Below are 23,301 nucleotides of genomic sequence, written 5' to 3' on the forward strand. Positions count from 1 at the left end.
TGCTATTCAACCAAGTTAAATTTCTTTCATACCCATACTGTCAAGATGAAGACAAAATATCTCTATTTATTAAAACAAAGGCACTTCGTGGTGTCAAAACAGTAATAAGGCTTCGGTAATACAACTGGAACACAGGTACACGCTCCACAAGCGAAAAAACAAAAACAAGAATAAAGTCCAAAATCCAAGGCAGAACAAAATAAGCACAGTTAACGCGCGATATAGGCACAAAGCTACGACAATGGTACCGAATATGCATACTACAAGCTCAAAAACGGAGCCACAAAACACAAGGGTATAAAACACATCACTGAATTATATTAAATCAAATCAAAGTGAAGCAAGCCAGTCTGCGGCTGCCCTGGTGCTGCTAGCTTACAAGATTAGCTCCCTTGTCGTCTGTTGCTAGCAGGGTCACTGTGGCAGTGACAGGTGTAGAGGGTGCTGCTGCAGTTTTCTGTATCCGGTCTTTTAGGCTTTTTAGCCTGTGGTTGATTTATAAAGAAATCCAAAATGCGCTTTTGTGCCATGGTTAGCTAACTTCTGTACTGTTGACCAGCTGGGAAAGTTTCCACAACTATCTTCACTCATGAATGAGCACACAGCACACCTCGCTCTTGGCAAAATCAGCAGATTCATTCTAATCAAATTATGTGTTTATCTCTTACTTACCAAATTTTAAAATGTATTACATTTAATTTGTAATGAAAGGAATTATATTTATATTAATAATGAATTTATTAAAAGTAAATGTTTTTTTATTTATTTTTCATTATGGTTGTAGTAGTTTGTCCTTTCACTAGGGGGTGCTGCAGCACCCTCCGCACCCCTAGTTCCCGTGGCCATGGATGAGGGTGGTGCACGATCACGGAAGGCTTGTATCATGTGGACGCACCGACAGTTTTGTTGTCATTACTTAGAATTCCTTATGGGGGCGACAGAAACTACGCACTATAGCTTTAATTTATAATAAAACATCATACTACATATGTTTTGTGTGAAAATCTTTATTTGTAATGTAACTAGTGACTAAAGCTGTCAGATTAATGTAGTGGAGTAAAAAGTACAATATTTCTCTCTGAAATGTAGCGGAGTAGAAGTAGAAAGTGGCATGAAAGGAAAAGACTCAAGTACACTTAGGTCAATATTTGTAGTTAAGTACAGGACTTGAGTAAATGTACTTAGTTACACTTAACCACTGCTGCTCTGACATCATCTGACGGTCACAGGTGCAACAAACACATCCAACCACACTCATCAGTGATGACACCCAGAGGACACTGCTTTGCTTTTTGCTTTTTTTGAACTTTTGAAAAAAGTAGGAAACCCTTTAATGCCTAACGCATGTATGTTTTAGTTGACAAAATATACCATTACATGGGCAACACTTTACTTTAAGTCCCTGTATTTAACATTCATAAGCGTTATATATAAACATGTATTAAATAGTTAAGTAAAAGACACTTTAATGTTCTACTGGTTTGTCAACTATAACACCTCACCCATAAGTGGAGGCTGCTGAATAAACAAATAATGAATGACAATAGTTACAATAATATTAAACATCATCTTCATGAGTGTTAGGAAACAATCCGATCACGATTGTTTTGTGGTTCATATGAAAACAGGAAAACAATTAATGATACAAATGTAATTAAAACAGATGAGAGAGGCTTTGTTCAGAGTTGTTATAGAATGGAGTGTAGCATATTCACAACAATGTGTGACAATATAATTGTTGAAATAATCTGTTCATTAATATTATTATTATTATTATTATTATTATTATTATTATTATTATAATAAGGGAAGAGGGCACGGAGGGATCTGTAAGTGAGTAGGATTTTGTATGACATACAGGACTTCACTGGGAGCCAGTGAAGGTGGATGAGGGTGGGGGTGATGTGCTGCCAGGGCTTGATGTGGGTGCGAAACCCTGGCAACTGAGTTCTGCACACACTAAAGCCTTACCAGGGCTTTGCTGGCACACCAGAGACTCCACTGCAATAATCCAGACAGGAGATGATGAAGGCATGGATGCCGCTCTCTGCCACAGAGTCTGTAAATGTAACTAGAAAATGCATTTCCTGCAGAAAATTGCTAAAGCTAAACTGGATGAATAGCTTAAATCAGTAAGAAGAAGTTAAAGTAGTGATAATAGTTGAAAATGTTAAAAAAAAATGTTAAAAAGCTTAATATTTAAAAAAGTATAAATAGTAGAAAAAAGGTTGAAGAAGTCCCATCATTAGCTGAAAGAGCTGAACATTTTAAAAGTTGAATGGTTTTAATAGCTGAAAGTATGCAGACGTTACAGAGAGCCAAAAAACGTACGGAATAAGAAAAATAAAAAAAATGACCAAAAAGAATAACAATAGTTGGAATGCTGCTGAATCAGCATTCCCACTAATGACTGGAGTCTGGAGATGTTTTGTTAACGCAAATTACTGAATGTTACACATATGGGCTACTTTGAAGTCAAGCTTTACATATGCAAACAAGAATCATAAACAACCCGTAAAAATAGGAATCAATAAAAAAAACAGCTTTACATCATATCCTACATAAAGTATAGAGCTGAAATAATTGATTGATAAACATCTACAATGCCTTACAACACATTTAATGTACATTTCATACACCCCTTTTTGTTCATGTTTGTCTACCTGCACAGTACTGTATTATTTATGTTATTGTAGTTTTATTTGAATAATAGGCTAGTTTTGGAGAAAAAAACAATTGGTTGATAAAATTGATTAGGTGAGTGATATAAAGTTAAAAAATAAATATTCATTTATTGAGTAAAGTCAGGTAACGTAAGGATGTTTTGCTTTTCTTAGTTTTATAATATTGTAAAATTTTAGATTTGGGACTATAGGATGGACAAAACAAAGATCTGTGAATTTGTGATTTATTTTTTCTATTTCCTGACATTATACAGACATTATACAGACTAAAAAATTACCGGTAATCAAAAATATAATCGATTGACATTTATTAATAATTAAAATAATTCAGCCTTATTACTATGTATGTACATACACTTTTTAATCTTAATGTTGAATAGCCTATTATGATTAAAAATTGAAAATATTTTTTTCATTATAAAGATTTATATTGATTATTAAGTCATACCCATAGACTGTAAAAGGTCCACATGGTGCACTGGTCGGGTTAGTGCACCGTTCACAACAGGTCAACGTCGTGACGTAACACAGCATTGGACTCACTGAGCGGAAAGAAATCATAACTGTAGCTTCTGAACCGTCTCTGCTGTAGCCAACCACACAAGCCAACCACATTGAGCACTTCTTCAGGATTCACATTGCACACTGAGCTCTTCTAACTAACTATACTGTCTATGGTTATAACAGTCTATGTTTTTTCCTGCCCCCCCACCCCCGCAGTTGCCTTTCGTTCCCGGGTTTGTGTTTAAATCTCCAGCCTGGAGGGACAGAGCAGAAGTAAAGGGAGGAAGAACACGGATTCACGGACTGAAACTGTGAAGACATGGGGGCTGTTCTGGGGGCCTTTTCCTTCGCAAGCTGGGTAAGTTCTGACATTGTCAATATGAATTATGTTATAAACCACACGGTTTTACATTAACGGGAAATGTAAGATGGCGTCATGCACAGTAATAAGCAACAGGTACTAGGTATTAATACAGTAATGTTAGCTTATGCCGCTCTCCTGTAACTTACGCCAAACTCAAATATCGCGACGGTTTGCTGATAAAACAGTACGAACAGAAAGCCGAACTGTATTCAAATATTTTAAATTGCGCTCGTAATGGTTGGAATTTTATTAAAGAATATGCATATGTCATAATACTTAAATGTTATAAGAATAAGAGACACAATCAGCATGCCATATCCTCTCGAAATGTAGGCTGTGTGTCATCAAGCACATACTTAAAGTGCGTTTATATTTCCATAAAGCCAAATGAAAAGTAATACTAGATCGAATCACAGTACGCTGTGTTCCAGAAACACCTGCTAAAGTTTTTTTTTAAAGCGTCTATTGTAAAGTTTTCTAACGTGAGGGACAGTAGACGAATTCGAAGCCCACAGCAAAGGGTTAAACATAACACACTTGATTATCTGCTTACACGTGATTAACTGGATTAACTGTGCTTTGTTGCCTTGTTGTACAACCACAACAAGCGCCACATTCATAAATATGGTCAACATATACAGTATGTTTGCAGACGAAGATAACAGCATGCATTTACGTAAGTTTAACAACGCCATGATTAATACAACAATGTAAAAAAGAAGGACATAACATCACAAGTCGTCCAATAATCAAATATTCCAGGTATTGGATTTATGGCGTATCAAAATCAAGAAAAGAAACAAATCCTCACATTTGCTTAAGCTGTGACCAAAACATATTTGGGATTTTTACTTGATAAATAAATGAAAAATACAAATGCCTGTTCTTTTCAGTAGAGGACTGTGAAAGCTCATGCTAAATGAAGACCATGTGGATTGTGCTCTCATAAACAAATTTCCCATGCCGATTTATTTTGGTGTAGGTCAGGAGGGAGCGTGCCTGGTTGGTCATGTGCTGCTGTGTGTTATCTGGCACACATGGCCTTGCCTGGGGTTTGGACTAAGCTGACCTTGTCTGGCTGGCAGAAGTATTAACTTGTTGACAGTCTTCCAGTCCTCCCTCACTCAGTATTTGGTGTAAGACAGAGAGAGAGAGAGAGAGAGAGAGAGAGAGAGAGAGCGAGAGAGCGAGAGAGAGAGAGAGAGAGACATCTAAAGCACTGTAGATACTGGTTTATTGTAAATGAAGGCACATGCTGTTTGAGCAGGGTCAATGAGCTTATATTGTTTCTGTGTCTTGTATATCTTCATGCCCATGTATATCTCGTGTAAAGCACTTAGAACTGCCTTGTTGTTGTTGCTGTTGTTGCTGTTGTTGTTGTTGTTGTTGTTAGGTGCTACAACTAAACTTTCTTTGCCATGAACACAGCCACTGTAGTTTATTTCAAGTCTATCAAGTCAAGTATTTTAGTCTGCTGCTTAAAATAGTCCCAAATAGAGATGGTCCGATACCATTTTTTGCTTCCCGATACCGATTCCGATACCGAGTGTGCGATCCGATACCAGTGTGTCATATATTTTATTATGTTTTAACAACTGTATACTACTATCTTTGTATGGATGTGATATTATTTCTATCTTTGTTGTCGGTCTGGTTCAGGTTAAACTCTTTGTGAAACATGATCAAACACAAACAATGAATGCCACAGAACTTCTTCTTTTATTCTCTAGTTTGACAGTCCGTTATAACGGAAAAATAACATAAATAAACTACTTAACATAGATTTTCTTTAGGGCTTTATTACGTGGTATCGGATCGGTGCATTAACTCCAGTACTTCCCGATACCAGCATTTTAGACAGTATCGGAGCCGATACCGATACTGGTATCGATATCGGAACATCTCTAGTCCCAAACAAATGCACCATTTCCTCCTGTTTGAGTGATGTTTTGGCCAGCTGTTGAAGGAAATTAGATTAGCCTTTTTTAATGAAACTTTGTGTGTTCTAAAACCAATTGGCTTGGTGCTGAGAGCCACAGACAGGGTCAGAAAGTACTGAGCAATGGACTAACACATTGTTGGTTTTTGGTCTTTTTTATTGGATTTGTTTACAATTAGAAAAATACTGAAAAATACATGAATGAAGCCTGATCCTTTAAACTGTCTGACCTGTTTCACAATAATCTCCCAAAATTACTTTCTGACTAAATCTGTTGAGAAGTGAAGCATGCAGTTACAGAATTATGCTTCATTATATTTTGTCCATCTTTTGATAGTGGAAATGAGACACATTGAACATTGTGTGATTGGTCCAGTCCACATCTGTCTAGGTTGAATTTAGGTGTATCTTTCCAAAAAAAAGTTCACAGGTGTCACAACCCTCATGGATTCCTGTACATGTAAATGGGTTTGACTGATTATACGGATACATTTGCAGGGCGTTGCCATGGCACCTTAGTTTATCACGGACGTTAAGTAGACTGCTTCCTGTAGACATTGGAGGCCTTTGCAAAGGCCCGTTTCAGAAAGCAGGTTTAGTGAAAACTCTGAGTTTGTTAACCCTGAGATGAGGGAAACTCTGGGTTTTCTGTTTCAGAAAGGGAGGCTAAGCCTGTGAACCTAACCCGGTCGGGAGCAGGTTTTCGTCAATAAACCTAGAGTTTCTCTCAGTCTCCTCCCTCTGACACAGTGCTCTTTCATTTCCTCATTCATTTATTCAGTCTGTATCAGGTGCATTTTAGCGCAGTTTGTTATCTGCATGAATAAAAAAACAGGGTTGGTTTATTACTGTAACTGTGTCTATAAAACGAGAGAGAGAGAGACTATAAAACGTTTTTTTTTTTCTCAAAACATGGCATTTCCTTTTGTTGATGATCCCATTGATGAAGAAGCTGTATTACTTCTCAGGGAGTTAAACATACATTGGGAGATGATATTGAGGCCTCGACGATGCATTTTCATTTCCAGATACCAGCCTACCTATTTGAGTGGTATCGTTTTTCTTCCCAGTCTATCAGTTATGTAGCTTACATAACCTTATCCGTCCTCATATCACTAACGTCACCCATCGTACATCTTACATCCCAGCAGATTCTTTGTGTCACATTACAATTTTTTGCAAACAGCAGTTTTCTTTACAACACTGGTGATGCGGAGCATATTAGTAAAGCTGCTGTATAGCAAAACGCCGTCAGAATAATGTGACTCGCTCTGAAACGTTTTTTAAACGTTTTTGTAGTGTTCCCTGGACACAAACCAGTAAGAGCCTTTAAAAAGATGTTCCACAGTATTGCAGGTGAATGATGTAAACCCTTTGAAATAAAAGATTATGAATTATAATTCTGTTAATGACATGGTGCTGCAGCCTCAGAATAGGATTAGTAGGCCTAGGACGTTTTCGCCCGCAGGATTGCACCTAAATGAAATAGATTATAGGTTCAATACCATTTCACCAATAATATTATACTTATGATTAAATATGAAATTAATAAACTATATTGGAACTGACGCATTTACTCTTGCAGCAATTTTCTCCCACGCAAATTCTCTCTCTTTTGTAGCAGCCGCTGTGTTGCTTTTTTAACGAAATATACTATATGTTCAAACTTGCTGTATGTGCACATTTCCGCCGACCAGTTTGTTTATGGTTGTTGCCATGGTGAATCGTAGTATCATTGCTCCATTCATGCTGCTTTTTTATAGTGGTGGTGCATGCGCGTAACTCTGAGTGAACCTACTCAGAGTTGATTGAACCAACTCAAATCAACTGTTCTGGAACCGAAAACTCAGAGTTTCCCATCTCAGGGTAAATCAACTCAGAGGGTTAGACTCAGAGTTTGTTAAACCTTCTCCCTGAAACGGGCCCCAGGTTGCCAATACTGTGGACAATGATCTTGTTTTGATAACTGAGCCTAAATTATAAGTATTTGAATAAAAGTTTTCACAGTGACAAAACAACCATGACTGTAATCAGCATCTCAGTGTCTGTCTCCAGACTCAATTAGACAACACAACCTCCGCCTTAGCTTGAAGATTTTGACGTAATTTTATAAGCAAATATATAAAATAATTATTTTAAATATTTGCCATTATCTTTTGTTCTGTCAATCAGAAACATACCATCAATATTTTCCCTGCCATATTGCATGTTTTGTCCTACCAACAATCCAAAACCCAAAGCCTTTTCATTTACTATCATAAAAGGCAAAGAAAACAAAGCAAATATTAACATCTGAGAATCTGGAATCTGTAAATTTTTATTAAATCTTGTCCAGTGTTTCCTCTAGAATTTTTTTTCCAGCAGGGGGGGGTTGAACGTCAAAAAGTACAGGCTTATCTGCTAATGTTAGCTACCGACTGTTACCTTGAAACCATCCAGCAACTAGACGGTATCGTAGGGTGATTTAACATCACCGCTCATTTTACACACAGTTTAACAACAAAACAAAACGCTGAGTGACCATTACTAGGTACGTTTATCATGTTGGTTTTGGGTGGTATGCACCCCCACTAAACTGGAAAACGGTTTTAAAACAGTAACGTTAATATAGCGCAGTGGTTCTCAACCTTTTTTGTGCCAGTGCCCCCCTATCCATTATCCAGGTCTCTAACCGCCCCCCATCAAATAAGATGTAGGCTAATTGCTCCGAATATTAATGATTACACCCTAATATTAGGCCTATTATTGTTGTTACTATTGTTATCAAAAATAATCAAAAAATCATATCATTGACAACAACATATTTATTAGTTTCCCAGGTATCAAAAAAGCCATGTGAATAGAAATTATATTTACAGGTGTTTAAAAAATGCAAACATTTGACATTCAATTTAAATAGCAGCAGCCAATCAGAATGACTAGATATGTAACATTCAACTTTAATTAAGTATTACAAACACTAACAGTAGCCAATCAGAAACAGCTAGCAATTTAACATTCAAATCTATTTTTCATTCAAATCTAAATCTGTAATCGAATTGTTCCAACGGAAAACAAGATGGCACTTAAAAGCAGAAGGATTTACTTCCAAATGGAAATAAGTTTACAACCTTTGAAAGTTAGTGAGAGTCCTTTGTTGATGCTTAGAAGAGTATGGGTTTGCTGTCGCCTGTCTTGCGAGTAAATAGCAGAAAAAAACATTTGGAGAAACGCAACCCCACATCACGCTGCGTTTTGTGGAGGTGTGAGAGTCCCGTACAGTAAACAGTTACATCACTGTCTCTATCGCTTCCACAAGAAAGTTTTAAAACACCAAACACAAACCCTGAACTGCTTTGTGAACAGTTTGTGAAACAGCTAAATGTTTGCCAAACAACAAAGCACAGTCGATGTCTCTCACTCGTCTCTTTTCTTTCTCTCTTTCTCCGTGAAATGAAGCTGCCTTCAGGTGCAGTAGGAAACGTTGTGTTCTATAAACAATCTGACGAAAAACTGTTACTGTGAAATATAAAGTCTACTTGTGCTACAATGGGGGGTTAAAGAACACAACAGAACGTCGCACCACCCTGCGGCAATTGTTTAAAGTTTTTAAACGGTTTAAAGTAGCTTTCGAACAAACGCCCCCCCAAGGGCACGTCAATGCACCCCTTTCCAAATAATTGCTTCCAGCGCCCCCCGTCATCTTCTGAACGCCCCCTGGGGGGGTGGTACCGCCCCCGTTGAGAAACACTGATATAGCGTGTCGGAGGAATACAGCGTCTCCTGCAGCGTGGAGTCAAAGGCAGAGGGACCATCACTGCAGTGTTCGCTAATGTTAGCTTCTTGTCTCATCTGGGGTCTGATAAACAGTAAATTCATCAAACTCAGTGTCCACAATGCTTTTTTCCAATAAACTGTAGCTGTCATATTTCACGGGACCCGCATAAGTGCGGATTTCATGTCGCGGCTTTCGTCGCTGTTTGTCACTTTGCCTAAGATTGAGTGACAAATAGTACTCACCCTGTTGTTTATTTGGTTGCCATGACTTCGCGAGTGATGACGTCCTGTCACTGTTCCAGTTGCTAACCCTAATGGGGAGAGAGAGCGGATGACAGTTTGCCTGAGTTCAGTAGAGCACACGGCTCTGCAGTCGTCGTGTGTAATTACGACTTCATGACTTTTCATAAACAGCTGAAGGCGCGGCGGTGCGCGGTGTACATAGCGGAAACCCAGTTGTGCGTCTGCCCTACTTTTCCGCCGCCACTGCCTAAACTTTACCGTGGCGGGCCGCCGCGGTAATATCAACATAGAGGAAACACTGTTGTTGCAGACACACTTTCTGTTGATAGTTTATTAGAATTTGTTTCAACAAAACCCCTTTACCTGTCTATAGTTTGTTAATCATTACCTTCTTTTTTCAACCCTTGAGAAAAAAAGCCCCGTTGTCGTCATCCAACGTCCACGGTTTTGCATCCAAACACACTTTATAAATATCAATATGAAAACATTGTATACAAAGTGTTTATATCAAAACATACATGTATATAATGGTCCTATTTCATTATTATTGTTGTTATTAACTGTCTCACATCCTTTTGCTGCGATTGCGTTACGCATTACAATAATTGATTGGATGATGATTGGACACAAAGTAAAATATGGGATCTGAATTCTTTAAGTATGGTGGAGTTCTTTTAAAATCTTATAATAGTTTGGTCTTTTTATTGCATATTTCTACGGAAGCATATTGCATTCAGAAAAAAGGCCCTGTGTTTTGAACAAGACAGAAATTCAGAAAAACTAAAAAAACAGCCCGTCTTGTGTGAAGCTTTTTTCAGGCTAGCCTACTTGAGTGTTTGATGTCTGGAAGCAAACAGTCCCACCTGTTTAGTTTAATCCGGTTTTATTTTGGTTTGGGTTTGAGGCACTGGGAAATACTAATGTCTTTAAGTACTATAGATTGCATTGTTATCAGTGTGTTGACTTTGCGCAGGCACCTCAGGACTTTGTGGTTGTTCAGGCGGAAAGCCCAAAATAAAAAGCTATACCTTATTACTAGTCTATATCCACAACGTTCCACTTCCAGGATTACTCCGATGCTGCCGGAAATTCCGGATGTCCGTTACCTTCCGCTTTCTTTGTGTTGGCACTCTAAAACTGTCCAATCTGAGTTTTCTGTTGCACAACTAAAACAACTTTTGAACGTACACATTCCACCAAAACAAGTTCCTTCCCGAGGCTATTTTGCAGAGGCACCGTGGCTCCGTCCGGCGATTAGCACCGCCCAAGACGATTGTGATTGGTTTAAAGAAATGCCAATAAACCAGAACATGTTTTTCTCCCATCCCGGAGTGCTGTGTGGACTAGCCAGACCCTCCTCCGCAGCGTGGAGGAAGGTCTACTTGAACTCTAAAACAGATCAGTAGCAGCAACTCTATGTTTCTCGTAGGATTTTGAGTTCTCTCGTTAATTCACAGGTATTTGTTTGTCTGAATTAACGAGATAGTAAACTTGTAAAAACAGGGCTTTTTTTCTTCAAGTGAATGCATTCTGTATTTGTCAATTCACACTCTAATAAAGATTTACAGGTAGGCTGTCAGTATTCAGTAATTGAGTAGCCTATTTAATGCCAGTATAACAGAAAACTGACAGGAGATCATCTTGTCCATAAATACAGAGAGTGCATGTCCTCCTACCCATCCCCCAGTCTAATCATCATTTCGTTCTGTAGCCATGACTCCTACAGTTGACATGCATGGGAAGTCTTAACTGTTCTTTTCCCAACAAGATATTCACCTGTTGGCCCTGTTAATGAAAGATTCTTTTGTTTCCATGGTCAAGCTCTGCACACTAACCATGTACTGCTGGCAAATTAGTTCAAGAGCTGACTCGGAGAAAGACTAAATAGCAGACTCATTCAAGCCTTTACACAGACCAAAAGTCAGATGATACTGCCTTAGCAGATGACTTTCAGATGATGGTTTAACAGTTTCTTTTCTCTCATGTTCATCTGATTTACCATACTTACAAGCAGAGAAAAGCCACTAGCCTCCACCCCCTGCTAATTAAAAGAATGATATGATATGCTCCTATAACTCTCACCTCTCCTTACATTGTCTCACAGGAAGTGTAAAAAAGCCCATATTGGTTTATTGTAAAATAAGGACCCCACCAAAACCGACTTTACAACTAGAAAAGGCTACATTTTCTAAAGAAAATATACACATGCCAGGGCTCCAGACTAACTTTTTGCCTTGGTCACACTGGTGCGCCTAACTTTTTTATTTAGGTGCACCAGCACAAACTTTAGGTGCACCCAAATTTTTCCTCGCATCGCCATTAACGCCACAATTTCAAGGTCACCTTTATATCACGCTCCATATACATTCATATGTATATTATGTCAATTATTTTAAACAAGAATAAGGAGTTGGTACATTTTTCTTTTTTTATTTCTTTATTTATTTATAAGCACAATTATACTGTACTCAAAGTCTTATAGCGGGTCCCCCCTTGCTGTCAAATGCCCTTCAGATGGCCAACACCTGTAATTTGGCCTTCTTTCCCTTTGGCCTTGGCTAAACCAGCTTGCCACACTCCCTAGCATCGAAATTCTCCACACTGATTCTTATCAGATCTTCCACTAGTCCAGGACTAAAAATCATATCTCTGTATTTTTTGGCTGAATGGCGATACACAATATATATCTCTATCTCTAATATATATTTTTTACAAAGTGGGCTAAATGTTCAGTTTTAAGTCAAAGCCACTTTTCACAAGCTCTTTTATTAAAACAGATGTGATTAAAATAAAATGCAAAGACAGGGTTTCCTTCCCAATTTGAAAATATACAGCTGCAACACATATTTCACAATTATCTGAAATAAATAGCCTGGGATATATTTAAAAAAAGTATATCTCTGAGAAAGCTCCTTCACTTGTTTTCAACAACAATAACTACAGTAGCTCATATAGGAAGAGAGGGGGAGTACGATGGACTGAAGCCTATGCTAGCTACTCACTGTATGTACACACGGCCGCCGACTTGAGCTGCAAAGAAGCTCTGGCCGCCCTGTCAAGGACGCTTGTCAAAAAGTATGGACAAGCTCTGACGTAGTAGCATTCTATGTTCGATCATGAAAAAAGCACAAGCAGCCACTGCACGGCCAATACATTGACACTAGAAACCTTTTATAAATTACATATATAATGACAGAATTTGTATTGGTTGTTGGTCGCAGCGGTGTCTGTTAGCAATTAACTCGTTCGCTGAACCGCAGCAGAATGCAGGCAGAGCAGGCAACCGCCAGCTGTTGATCCGTGCAGGACTTCACCGTGAGCGAACTGTTTAGAGACGATGTGACCGGCAGGTAACTGGTCCCTATAAGCAAATATCATAAATGATAGAGAACCCAGCAACGGCGATGATGAGCTTTTCCTCCTTTTTCTTGGAACTAATGTTTTGGTAGGAACGAAAGTTTACATCGCATGTTTCTCTGGAATCAGCCAGCGCGAAGGACGTCTATATTCCGATTGGTTGCCACTGAACCGCGTCATAGCTCATTACCATAAATTACCATACTTTCAACTTTCTGATTAACGCTCTGGTCGCTCAAAACGCGACGCCGACAGATTTGACGCTCCTTGCAGCTGAGAGAAGCCAGCTTCCATTGAAAATGAATGACTTCTGGTATCTTTAGAAGCTGAAGTTGGCGGCGGTGTGTACCTACAGTCACAGAGTGACGGTTGACTCATTATGAATGGGTCCAGCACGGGTCGAATGCGCTTTGGCGGGTCAGCGGCGTTACACACGTCTTGCGTATGAAATGTCTTTATCGTCCCTGGCTGCGCTGCATTTTTATGAACTATGATAATGTGGCCATGGGTCACATCTCTCGCCCAGGTCCAGCAGGATCCATCTCACACGCTATTACTCAACGAACTGAAGTTAGTTCCATTCAATAACTTCTAATGTGTTTTTCGCCGTGGCGGCCGCAATAACAGAGAGTTACCAGCGGAAACACTGGTACCAATACAGGTTTCCCTCTCATACTTAATATACAGCTGTGTTAATAACAATTAAAACTGTAGACAAATGTCAGCAGTTTGGACCGGCGGCGCTGTGTCCCTCCATGTTGCAGGGGAGCGTGTGTGAGTGAATGGGGGCGGGGCTGCGCGGAGGAGCGATCCAAACACAGGCACGGCTTTACAGAAGGAATGGGTCATGTAATGCAACATTAAACCATATCGATATTAGAGATGGTCCGATACCATTTTTTGCTTCCCGATACCGATTCCGATACCTGAACTTGCGTATCGGCCGATACCGAGTACCGATCCGATACCAGTGTGTCATATATTTTATTATGTTTTAACAACTGTATACTACTATCTCTGTATGGATGTGATATTATTTCTGTCTTTGTTGTCAGTCTGGCTCAGGTTAAACTCTTTCTGAAACATGAACAATGAACGCCCCAGAACCGTCTTTTATTCTGCAGTTTGACAATCAGTTATAACGGAAAAACAACATAAATAAACTACTTTAACGTAGATTTTCTTTAGGGCTTTATTACGTGGTATCGGATCACTGTATAAACTCCAGTACTTCCCGATACCGATACCAGCGTTTTAGGCAGTATCGGAGCCGATACCGGTATCAGATACTGGTATCGGTATCGGAACATCTCTAATCGATATAATCGACATCGCTTCGTTTGTGGAGAGGCAGCGGATGCAAGGACGTTAGGTGCACCGGTGCGACCTAGGAAAAATCTTAGTCGCACCCTTACAAATTTTGGTCGCACTCTAGAGCCCTGCATGCTCACTCCTCAAATTTTGCAGATGAAACATTATTTAATTCCAACAGTGGTTGAATTAGCAGGAGCTGATTTCAGTTTTGTGTAGGTGAAGAATTGAGCTTGAAGTGTCCATTAAGGTGGATGTCCTGCAAAAAATTATTAATTGTAACAGTTCAAGTGTATAAAATGGGAGACGATGTCAGTTGAAGCGTCGGCTGAAGTGAAAGAAATTGGAGTAAATTTGGTATGAGCAGTGGAAGTTGTGGAAGTTAGACGAGCTTAAGACGTTTTTTGTTCAAATGTGAAGACCCTTTCAGACCATGAAAGAGGTTAAAGGGCGGCGGTTTAGTCTACGTAATACGCAGGTTTACCCACTAAGAAAGCTCCAGGATTTCCATATACCCACTTGAAAATGCGCAATGACATGTAACAACATACTTTCCATAATATTTTTAATATATTTTGAATTGTCATCTGTGTTTTCCTTTCCTTTTCATTTCCACCGTAAATTGGTGCATTAAAGTGTATCAGAATGCAGGAAATGAAGTCTTTGACGCTCAAAATTTCCCTGGGGGAGAATACCCAGACGCCCCACTTTGATATGGCCATTCTGGTCCATAAAATATTTATATAGTACAGTATACCCGCTAAAATACATTAGACTACACCAGTGTTAAATGGTTAGTAAAAGTGTAACCATTGAAATGAATTGAAATGTCAGTTGATGTGTAAGTGGTGATAGTAGTTCCGTTGTTTTTTTGAAGAGTAAAAGATGAAAACAGTTGAAGATCACTTAATTATATCATTATTGTATGTCACATGTATGGATGCGTCCTCGTTCTGCACATTTAGTTTTAGGTTTTTGCATAATAGGCAACATGTTACATGTTTTTAGATGTTCCTCATTGAGGTAGATGCTGAAATGCCTCACGTGTATTGTGCCTGTCCCCAGGTGCCGTGCCTGTGCAGCAGTGCAACCTGTCTGATGTGCAGCTGCTGCCCGGGCACCAGGAACTCCACGGTGACCAGGATCATCTACGCCTTCATCTTGCTGATGGGGACCATCGTCGCCTGCATCATGCTTTCGCCGGGTGTGGATCAGCAGCTAAAAAGGGTACGAGTGGACCATGGGAATGAAGTAAATGTATGCATATAACGGACATTTCTATACACAGTAACGCTCTATTTCTGTGTCAAACACAGAATAGGAAGTAATGTGTGTGTGTTGGGTTTTAACCCTATATAAGTAGCTGGATAATTTGTCTACTATTAGAGAGCACTTAGCACTAACCAGGTGTAAACTGCTTGAGTTAAAGCTGCATGAGTGATGGAGTCGGGATCGGCAACATCTGTCTATCAAGATCTCCATGATTGTTGGATTTTATTTTTTGTCTCATTATTTATTGCTGCTCTGCATGTTTACATGTTTCAATAAAATGGCTAGAATCAGTGTTGCTTGGCTGTGTTGTGTTGCTTGCATGGCTACATGTACTGAACGTGGATACTGTTGTACTGAACAGTATACATCTGTATATATATCTGTACATGTACTGAACTGTGGCTGTTGATGTGTATATCTACTAAGTCTTGCTGCTTCCCGTTGCTCTGCATGGCTTCTTGAGAAAGCTCATTTTGTAGCTGTTGCTGTCTTTATGGCATCTTGTTGTCTTCTATCTGTAAATTTGAATCGCTAATATATTGCCGCTTCCTGTTGCTCTGGTCTCAAAACATCTTGTCAAAGGACTACAGTTAAAAATTACGCTGGCTAACACTGGAACATTTACAGAACTGTTGATTAAAGTGTGTTGCTCTTATAAATAAATAAATGAAATGAAATATTGAGGCATCGCCAATCGATTTTGAGTTTAAAACCCCTTCTAACTCCACTAGGACCAGCAAAGTAGGTCTTCCTGGCGTTCGACTGCCACCTTAAGGGCATTCTTTATTGAGCGGACCTCCCTTTGAACTTGAAGATGATCTGGTAATCTGCAAACTGTGATATCAGTTGTGGCTCCAGAGCCTCAAAGGCTTCTTCAAGTCTCCGCTTTGCCCCACGGAAGTTAATGCCACAATCTCTTCTCCGTTAGATCTTTTCCGGCACTAAATCTGATCTGCGTAAGGGGAGCAGGAACGCATCCGTATCCAGAAAGTTGAAGAGTTTGATGTGGATGGTGCGAGTACCAAGCCTGGCTACCACTCGCTGCTGCTGCTGCTGCTCCTCTTGCTCTCTCTCGGGAGGGCAGGAGGAAAGGGCGAACTATTAATTATTTGGTCAATAAAATTCCAGAAAATAGTGAAAAAGATCATCCCAAATTGCAGAGCCCATGGTGACGTCTTCAGATGTCTTGCTTCGTCCAAAACCCAAAGATATTTATCATACTATCAAAGAAGATTAAGAAAAATATTTATTTAAAAAAAATTGAGGCTTGAATCGCTGCAGCCATTTTCGGACAGCATTTACATTAAGTTTTGTTCTGGTCTGTATCATGTTTACTGAAGCCAAAGTGGGCCCGCCTACCATCATGGCAACTTTTTTCTGTCCCAGCATCTGCACTTGTGCCCGAATTTGCAAACTCTCCAACAATTTTTTTTAGAGTTAGATTTAGCACACATAGTTAATTATTTTGCGAGGTGAAATAACGATTGGACAAACTCAGGCACATGCTGACTGGTAAGATGTGTTTTAGTGTTATAATTTCAGGTGCATTATCAGGATTTCCGCGGCTGTCCGTTACCTTCCGCTTTCTTTGTGTTGGCACTCTAAAACTGTCTGAGTTTTGTGTTGCACGACTAAAACAACTTTTGAATGTACACATGTTCCACCAAAACAAGTTTCTTCCTGAGTCTATTTTGCAGAGGCACCGTGGCTCCGTCCGGCGATTAGCACCGCCCAAGACGATTGTGATTGGTTTAAAGAAATGCCAATAAACCAGAACATGTTTTTCTCAGGTGCATTATCAGGGTTTCCGCGGAGTCTTAAAAGGTCTTACAAAGTATAACATTTAAAAATCTAAATTTTAGGCCTTGCCCTTTTTTAATTTACTCCGTGGTGTTGTAGTTCTTTGTTTCGCTACTTCAAATATAATTTGGCTGTATTACGACTACAAATGAGACCAACATGCAACTTATATTGCAGCCAATTAGCTTTTGTGTTATTGCCGCGAGTCTCTAAAACATATTTTATTCTTCAGCTATGGGGAAGTGCAAGTTTAGCAATAGGGCTTAGTTGATGTTGTGATATAGGTCTTAAATTGCATACATAATGGTCTTAAAAAGGTTTTAAAAAGTCTCAGATTTGACTTGGTGAAACCTGCAGAAACTCTGATTATGGACTTGATTAAAGTCAGTTAAGAGGTTCACAATGTTGTTGTTTTGAATATTTGTTCAATTGGCCCGCACTACTCAACATCATATAGAGCAGTGGTTCCCAACCTTTTTTCCTTGGCGCCCCCCCCCCCCCCCCCCCACACACACACTTATGTCTAAGAAAAGCTGAGCCCCCCCTCCGAAACCGAAGTTGAGGTAACTCTCGAGATAGAGCCTTACTTTCTTTTTTGATACAGAGGAGTTATCAGCACTTTTACGTTTCTCCGCTATGTTTCATTCATAAAATAGTGATGCCGTGACGGCAGGAAAAACGAGGATGATAGCAGCTAGCAGCTGACCTGAGGGTCACAGGTTAAGAGGTCCCAGAGGTTTGGCCTACTAAGTAGCCTGCCTACAATTTTAAGCGAGAACAAAAATATATAGTTTTTATACAGACTTTTGTATACATTATATATTCTAGTTTATTATCATAATTTGTTTAACATGTGAAAATAATTTTTTTTTTACCTCAACCTCAAACCAGATAAAGACTTGCGCACCCCCTGTGATCTTTGCCGCCCCCCTGAGGGGTCCCCGGACCCCAGGTTGGGAACCACTGATATAGAGTGAAGCTCCTGCTCATTTGACCATTTTGTTAAAATGTGACTTCTTGTGATTTTCTGTAGATTCCAGGTTTCTGTGAAGACGGGGCTGGCTCCTCTATCCCTGGTCTGCAAGCTGATGTCAACTGTGAAATGTTTGTGGGCTACAAAGCAGTGTACCGCATCTGCTTTGGCATGAGTATGTGGTTCCTGGGCTTTGCCATTCTTATGATTAACATCAAGAACAGCAGAGACCCCCGTGCTGCCATCCACAATGGGTAAACAATGCAATAACAACACATGATTTTTATTCCCAACACATCCCAGTAGGGCTAGGTATCGATCAAACGTTTTCGATACCGGTACCGATACCAATACTGTGACTTCGATACCGGTTCCTTAACGATACTTTTTTCAATACCAATTTAATAAAATAAAAATAAATTACACATTACGGCGCAAATCCTTTAACTGTATTTATTTTTCATCTCCTACTGCATGAGCCCCATCTCTGTGCGTAGAGTTTTTCCTGCCTGTCTCTGCGATGTGTAACGTTAGACAACCAATCACAAACATTATTAGATCTTCGTAGAAGCATGCTGTATGCTTATTGGCTCGCTGACGCTGCTTTACTCCTTAGGTATTGAAATTGGGTATTGAATGACTAAGCATTTTTCGATACTCGATACTTTAGAGGCCATAAGGTCGGTGCCTTAAAAGTGTTGAATTCGGTACCCAGCCCTACATCACAGTAGATGTTTGTCTTTCTAACCTTCATTTATCTGGGGGTTAAGCCTGCTTCTTTTTAAAAACTGCCAACCTCAAAATTCACACTGGAGATGTGGAAGGTGCTGAAACAGAGCAGGCCGACATCAAATGCATTTTGGCATGTTGGCTGTTGATCGAGGCTACATCTGCATTACTACGTTTTGTAAAAAAGAACTTTGTCTTTCTCTGTCCTCTCGAACGAAGTTATACGTGTCGATCAGCAGGTGGCCTGTACACACCTTTCTTTCTTTCTGTTTTTCATAACAGATCTACAGCACATTACTCATCTATTGATTCGATTTTTGATTCTTTGATCAATCAGTGTATCAAGTTAAAGGAAAATGTAACATCATAAAACATCACCTTACCTGAGCCCAAATAGATGTAAAGTTTCTCACTTGGTATGACCAGCAGCAAAAAAGAATACTCATGTATTTAACACTTTTATCAATGAATGATGATCCCCTGAGTCAGCTTTCACATGCTCCAACTTTCATTATGAGGCATTGCAACAATGACGACAATATAAACCCTCTTTAACATACAATTCAGATTTGGCTAGACTACAATCAATGTTGGTGACGAACATTTGTACTTTTCAGCAGTAGTTGTAATGTGTAGTTATGTGTAACATTGCACATAGTGAAATGATTTCATCAGCTCTACATAGTAAGGGATTACAGATTTTGAATTGATTTCAAAGAGCTTAGCTGTCAAAACATTGTATCAGGTAGGGCTGCAACTAACGATTATTGTCATAGTCGATTAATCTGTTGATTATTTTCACGATTATTCGATTAGTTGTTTAAAAGAGCCCAAGATGACGTCCTCAAATGTCTTGTTTTGTCCACAACTCAAAGATATTCAGTTTACTGTCACAGAGGAGAGAAGAAACTAGAAATCAAAGAATTGTCTTAAAAAATTACTCAAACCGACTAATCGATTATCAAAATAGTTGGCGATTAATTTAAGAGTTGACAACTAATTGATTAATAGATTAATCTTTGCAGCTCTAGTATCAGGGAAGAAAACATCAGATTGGTGCATCCCTCCTAACAGCTAGAACACACCGGACGCGTAAGTGTTGCGTAGCATAAATACGTGCCTGATCGTACACCTGGCCATTCATACAGGACGCGTATTTCTACGCGCCGGTCACGCTCTCTCTCTCTTTCTCTCTCTTTCTATCTCCGATAGAAAGAGACAGGATGAGTTGGGAAAACTGTGTTAATTGTAGCCTATATATATGTGTGTGTGTGTGTGTGTGTGTGTGTGTGTGTGTGTGTGTGTGTGTGTGTGTGTGTGTGTGTGTGCGTGCATGTCTGTCTCTCTCTCTCTCTCTGTCTGTTTGTCAATCTTTCTCTCTGTGTGCTGACTCGCTGTGAGAAGTCAAAACAGCCAAAATCACTATAAACCTGGCTGTTTTATTTTGAAAGTGTTTGCACTGTGGTCTTCCTGTATGTGATTTAGCGCTCCAAAGATTAATCGATTAATTAAATTCAATTCAATTCAATTCAGTTCAATTTTATTTATAATATCAAATCATAACAAGAGTTATCTTGAGACACTTTATAGATAGAGTAGGTCTAGACCACACTCTATAATTTATAAAGTCCCAACAATTCTAGTAATTCCCCCAAGAGCAAGCATAGTGCGACAGTGGCGAGGAAAAACTCCCTTTTAGGAAGAAACCTCAGCCAGACCCAGGCTCTTGGTAGGCGGTGTTTGATGGTGCCGGTTGGGTATGTGATGAACAGTGGCAATAATAGTCACAATAAAGATAATGGAACAGTGACTAGAAAATGGTAGTCGTAGTAGTTGACGTCATAGCAGGGCACTGCAGGGTGTTACAGTATGTAGAGTGGCACAGCAGGGCATGGCTGGAAATAGCAGGTTCAGCAGGACGCAGCAGGGCACCGTAGAGCGTAGCAGGGTGTAGTAAGCAGGACCACGGCGACAGCTGCAACCAAGATCTTGGTGCCATCCTAATCCAACGAAATATGCTGGGAAAAAGAAACATAAGGACTCCGGGGAGTTACAGGAATTACAGTAGTCCAGCCTGGAAGTAAGGAATGCATGGACTAGTTTTTCAGCATCATTTTGAGACAGGATGTTACTAATTTTGGCAATGTTACGAAGATGAAAAAAAAGGCTGTTCTTGAGGTTTGTTTTAGATGGGCGTTAAAGGATATATCCTGATCAAAAATAACTCCTAGATTTCTGATAGTAGTGCTGAAGGCCAGGGCAATACCATCCAGGGTAGCTACAGTCAGGTCCATAAATATTGGGACATCGACACAATTCTAATCTTTTTGGCTCTATACACCACCACAATGGAGTTGAAATGAAACGAACAAGATGTGCTTTAACTGCAGACTTTCAGCTTTAATTTGAGGGTATTTACATCCAAATCAGGTGAACGGTGTAGGAATTACAACAGTTTGTATATGTGCCTCCCACTTTTTAAGGGACCAAAAGTAATGGGACAGATTAACAATCATAAATCAAACTTTCACGTTTTAATACTTGGTTGCAAATCCTTTGCATTCAATTCCAGCCTGAAGTCTGGAACGCATAGACATCACCAGACGCTGGGTTTCATCCCTGGTGATGCTCTGCCAGGCCTCTACTGCAACTGTCTTCAGTTCCTGCTTGTTCTTGGGGCATTTTCCCTTCAGTTTTGTCTTCAGCAAGTGAAATGCATGCTCAATCGGATTCAGGTCAGGTGATTGACTTGGCCATTGCATAACATTCCACTTCTTTCCCTTAAAAAACTCTTTGGTTGCTTTCGCAGTATGCTTCGGGTCATTGTCCATCTGCACTGTGAAGCGCCGTCCAATGAGTTCTGAAGCATTTGGCTGAATATGAGCAGATAATATTGCCCGAAACACTTCAGAATTCATCCTGCTGCTTTTGTCAGCAGTCACATCATCAATAAATACAAGAGAACCAGTTCCATTGGCAGCCATACATGCCCACGCCATGACACTACCACCACCATACTTCACTGATGAGGTGGTATGCTTTGGATCATGAGCAGTTCCTTTCCTTCTCCATACTCTTCTCTTCCCATCACTCTAGTACAAGTTGATCTTTGTCTCATCTGTCCATAGGATGTTGTTCCAGAAATGTGAAGGCTTTTTTAGATGTTGTTTGGCAAACTCTAATCTGGCCTTCCTGTTTTTTGAGGCTCACCAATGGTTTACATCTTGTAGTGAACCCTCTGTATTCACTCTGGTGAAGTCTTCTCTTGATTGTTGACTTTGACACACATACACCTACCTCCTGGAGAGTGTTCTTGATCTGGCCAACTGTTGTGAAGGGTGTTTTCTTCACCAGGGAAAGTATTCTTCGGTCATCCACCACAGTTGTTTTTCCGTGGTCTTCCGGGTCTTTGGTGTTGCTGAGCTCACCGGTGCGTTCTTTCTTTTTAAGAATGTTCCAAACAGTTGATTTGGCCACACCTAATGTTTTTTGCTATCTCTCTGATGGGTTTGTTTAGATTTTTTCAGCCTAATGATGGCTTGCTTCACTGATAGTGACAGCTCTTTGGATCTCATATTGAGAGTTGACAGCAACAGATTCCAAATGCAAATAGCACACTTGAAATGAACTCTGGACCTTTTATCTGCTCCTTGTAAATGGGATAATGAGGGAATAACACACACCTGGCCATGGAACAGCTGAGCAGCCAATTGTCCCATTACTTTTGGTCCCTTAAAAAGTGGGAGGCACATATACAAACTGTTGTAATTCCTACACCGTTCACCTGATTTGGATGTAAATACCCTTAAATTAAAGCTGATAGTCTGCAGTTAAAGCACATCTTGTTCGTTCCATTTCAACTCCATTGTGGTGGTGTATAGAGCCAAAAAGATTAGAATTGTGTCGATGTCCCAATATTTATGGACCTGACTGTATATCTTTAGATAATGAGGCTCAGAGGTGTTTAGGGCCCAGCACAATAACTGTTTGAGTTTAACATCAGAAAATTATAGGTCATCCAGGATTTTATATCTTTAATGCATGCTTGAAGTTTAGGTAACTGACTGGTTTCGTCTGGCTTGATTGACAAGTATAACTGGGTATCATCCACATAACAGTGAAAGTTAATTGAGTGTTTCCTAATAATATTGCCTAGAGGAAGCATATATAAGGAGAATAGAATTGGTCCAAGCACTGAGCCTTGTGGAACGCCATGGCTAACTTAAGCGTACTTGGAGGATTTATTGTTAATATTAACAAATTGAGATCGATCAGAGAAATAGGACTTAAACCAGCTTAGTGCGATTCCTTTAATGCCAACTAAATGTTCCAATCTCTGTAACGGTCTCTGTATGGTCAATAGTGTCGA

General features: G+C 39.7%; 1 protein-coding gene across 3 annotated transcripts in view; it reads left to right on the forward strand.

Annotated features, from left to right (window-relative positions):
- The first annotated feature begins 3,213 nt into the window (after positions 1-3,213).
- Positions 3,214-23,301, forward strand: part of serinc3 (serine incorporator 3) — a 30,834-nt gene continuing 10,746 nt past the window's right edge. For 2 of the 3 annotated variants that reach the window (XM_078249356.1, XM_078249357.1), the window contains exons 1-3: positions 3,214-3,546; positions 15,224-15,415; positions 18,264-18,457. In XM_078249356.1, coding sequence (XP_078105482.1) covers positions 3,508-3,546; positions 15,224-15,415; positions 18,264-18,457 — 425 coding nt within the window. In that variant the 5' untranslated portion in view covers positions 3,214-3,507. The remainder of the gene's footprint in view (positions 3,547-15,223; positions 15,416-18,263; positions 18,458-23,301) is intronic. The other variant, XM_078249358.1, reaches the window with a different exon arrangement.

Source organism: Sander vitreus, chromosome 4 (assembly GCF_031162955.1).
Source record: "Sander vitreus isolate 19-12246 chromosome 4, sanVit1, whole genome shotgun sequence".
In the NCBI taxonomy this organism is placed as follows: Eukaryota; Metazoa; Chordata; class Actinopteri; order Perciformes; family Percidae; genus Sander; species Sander vitreus.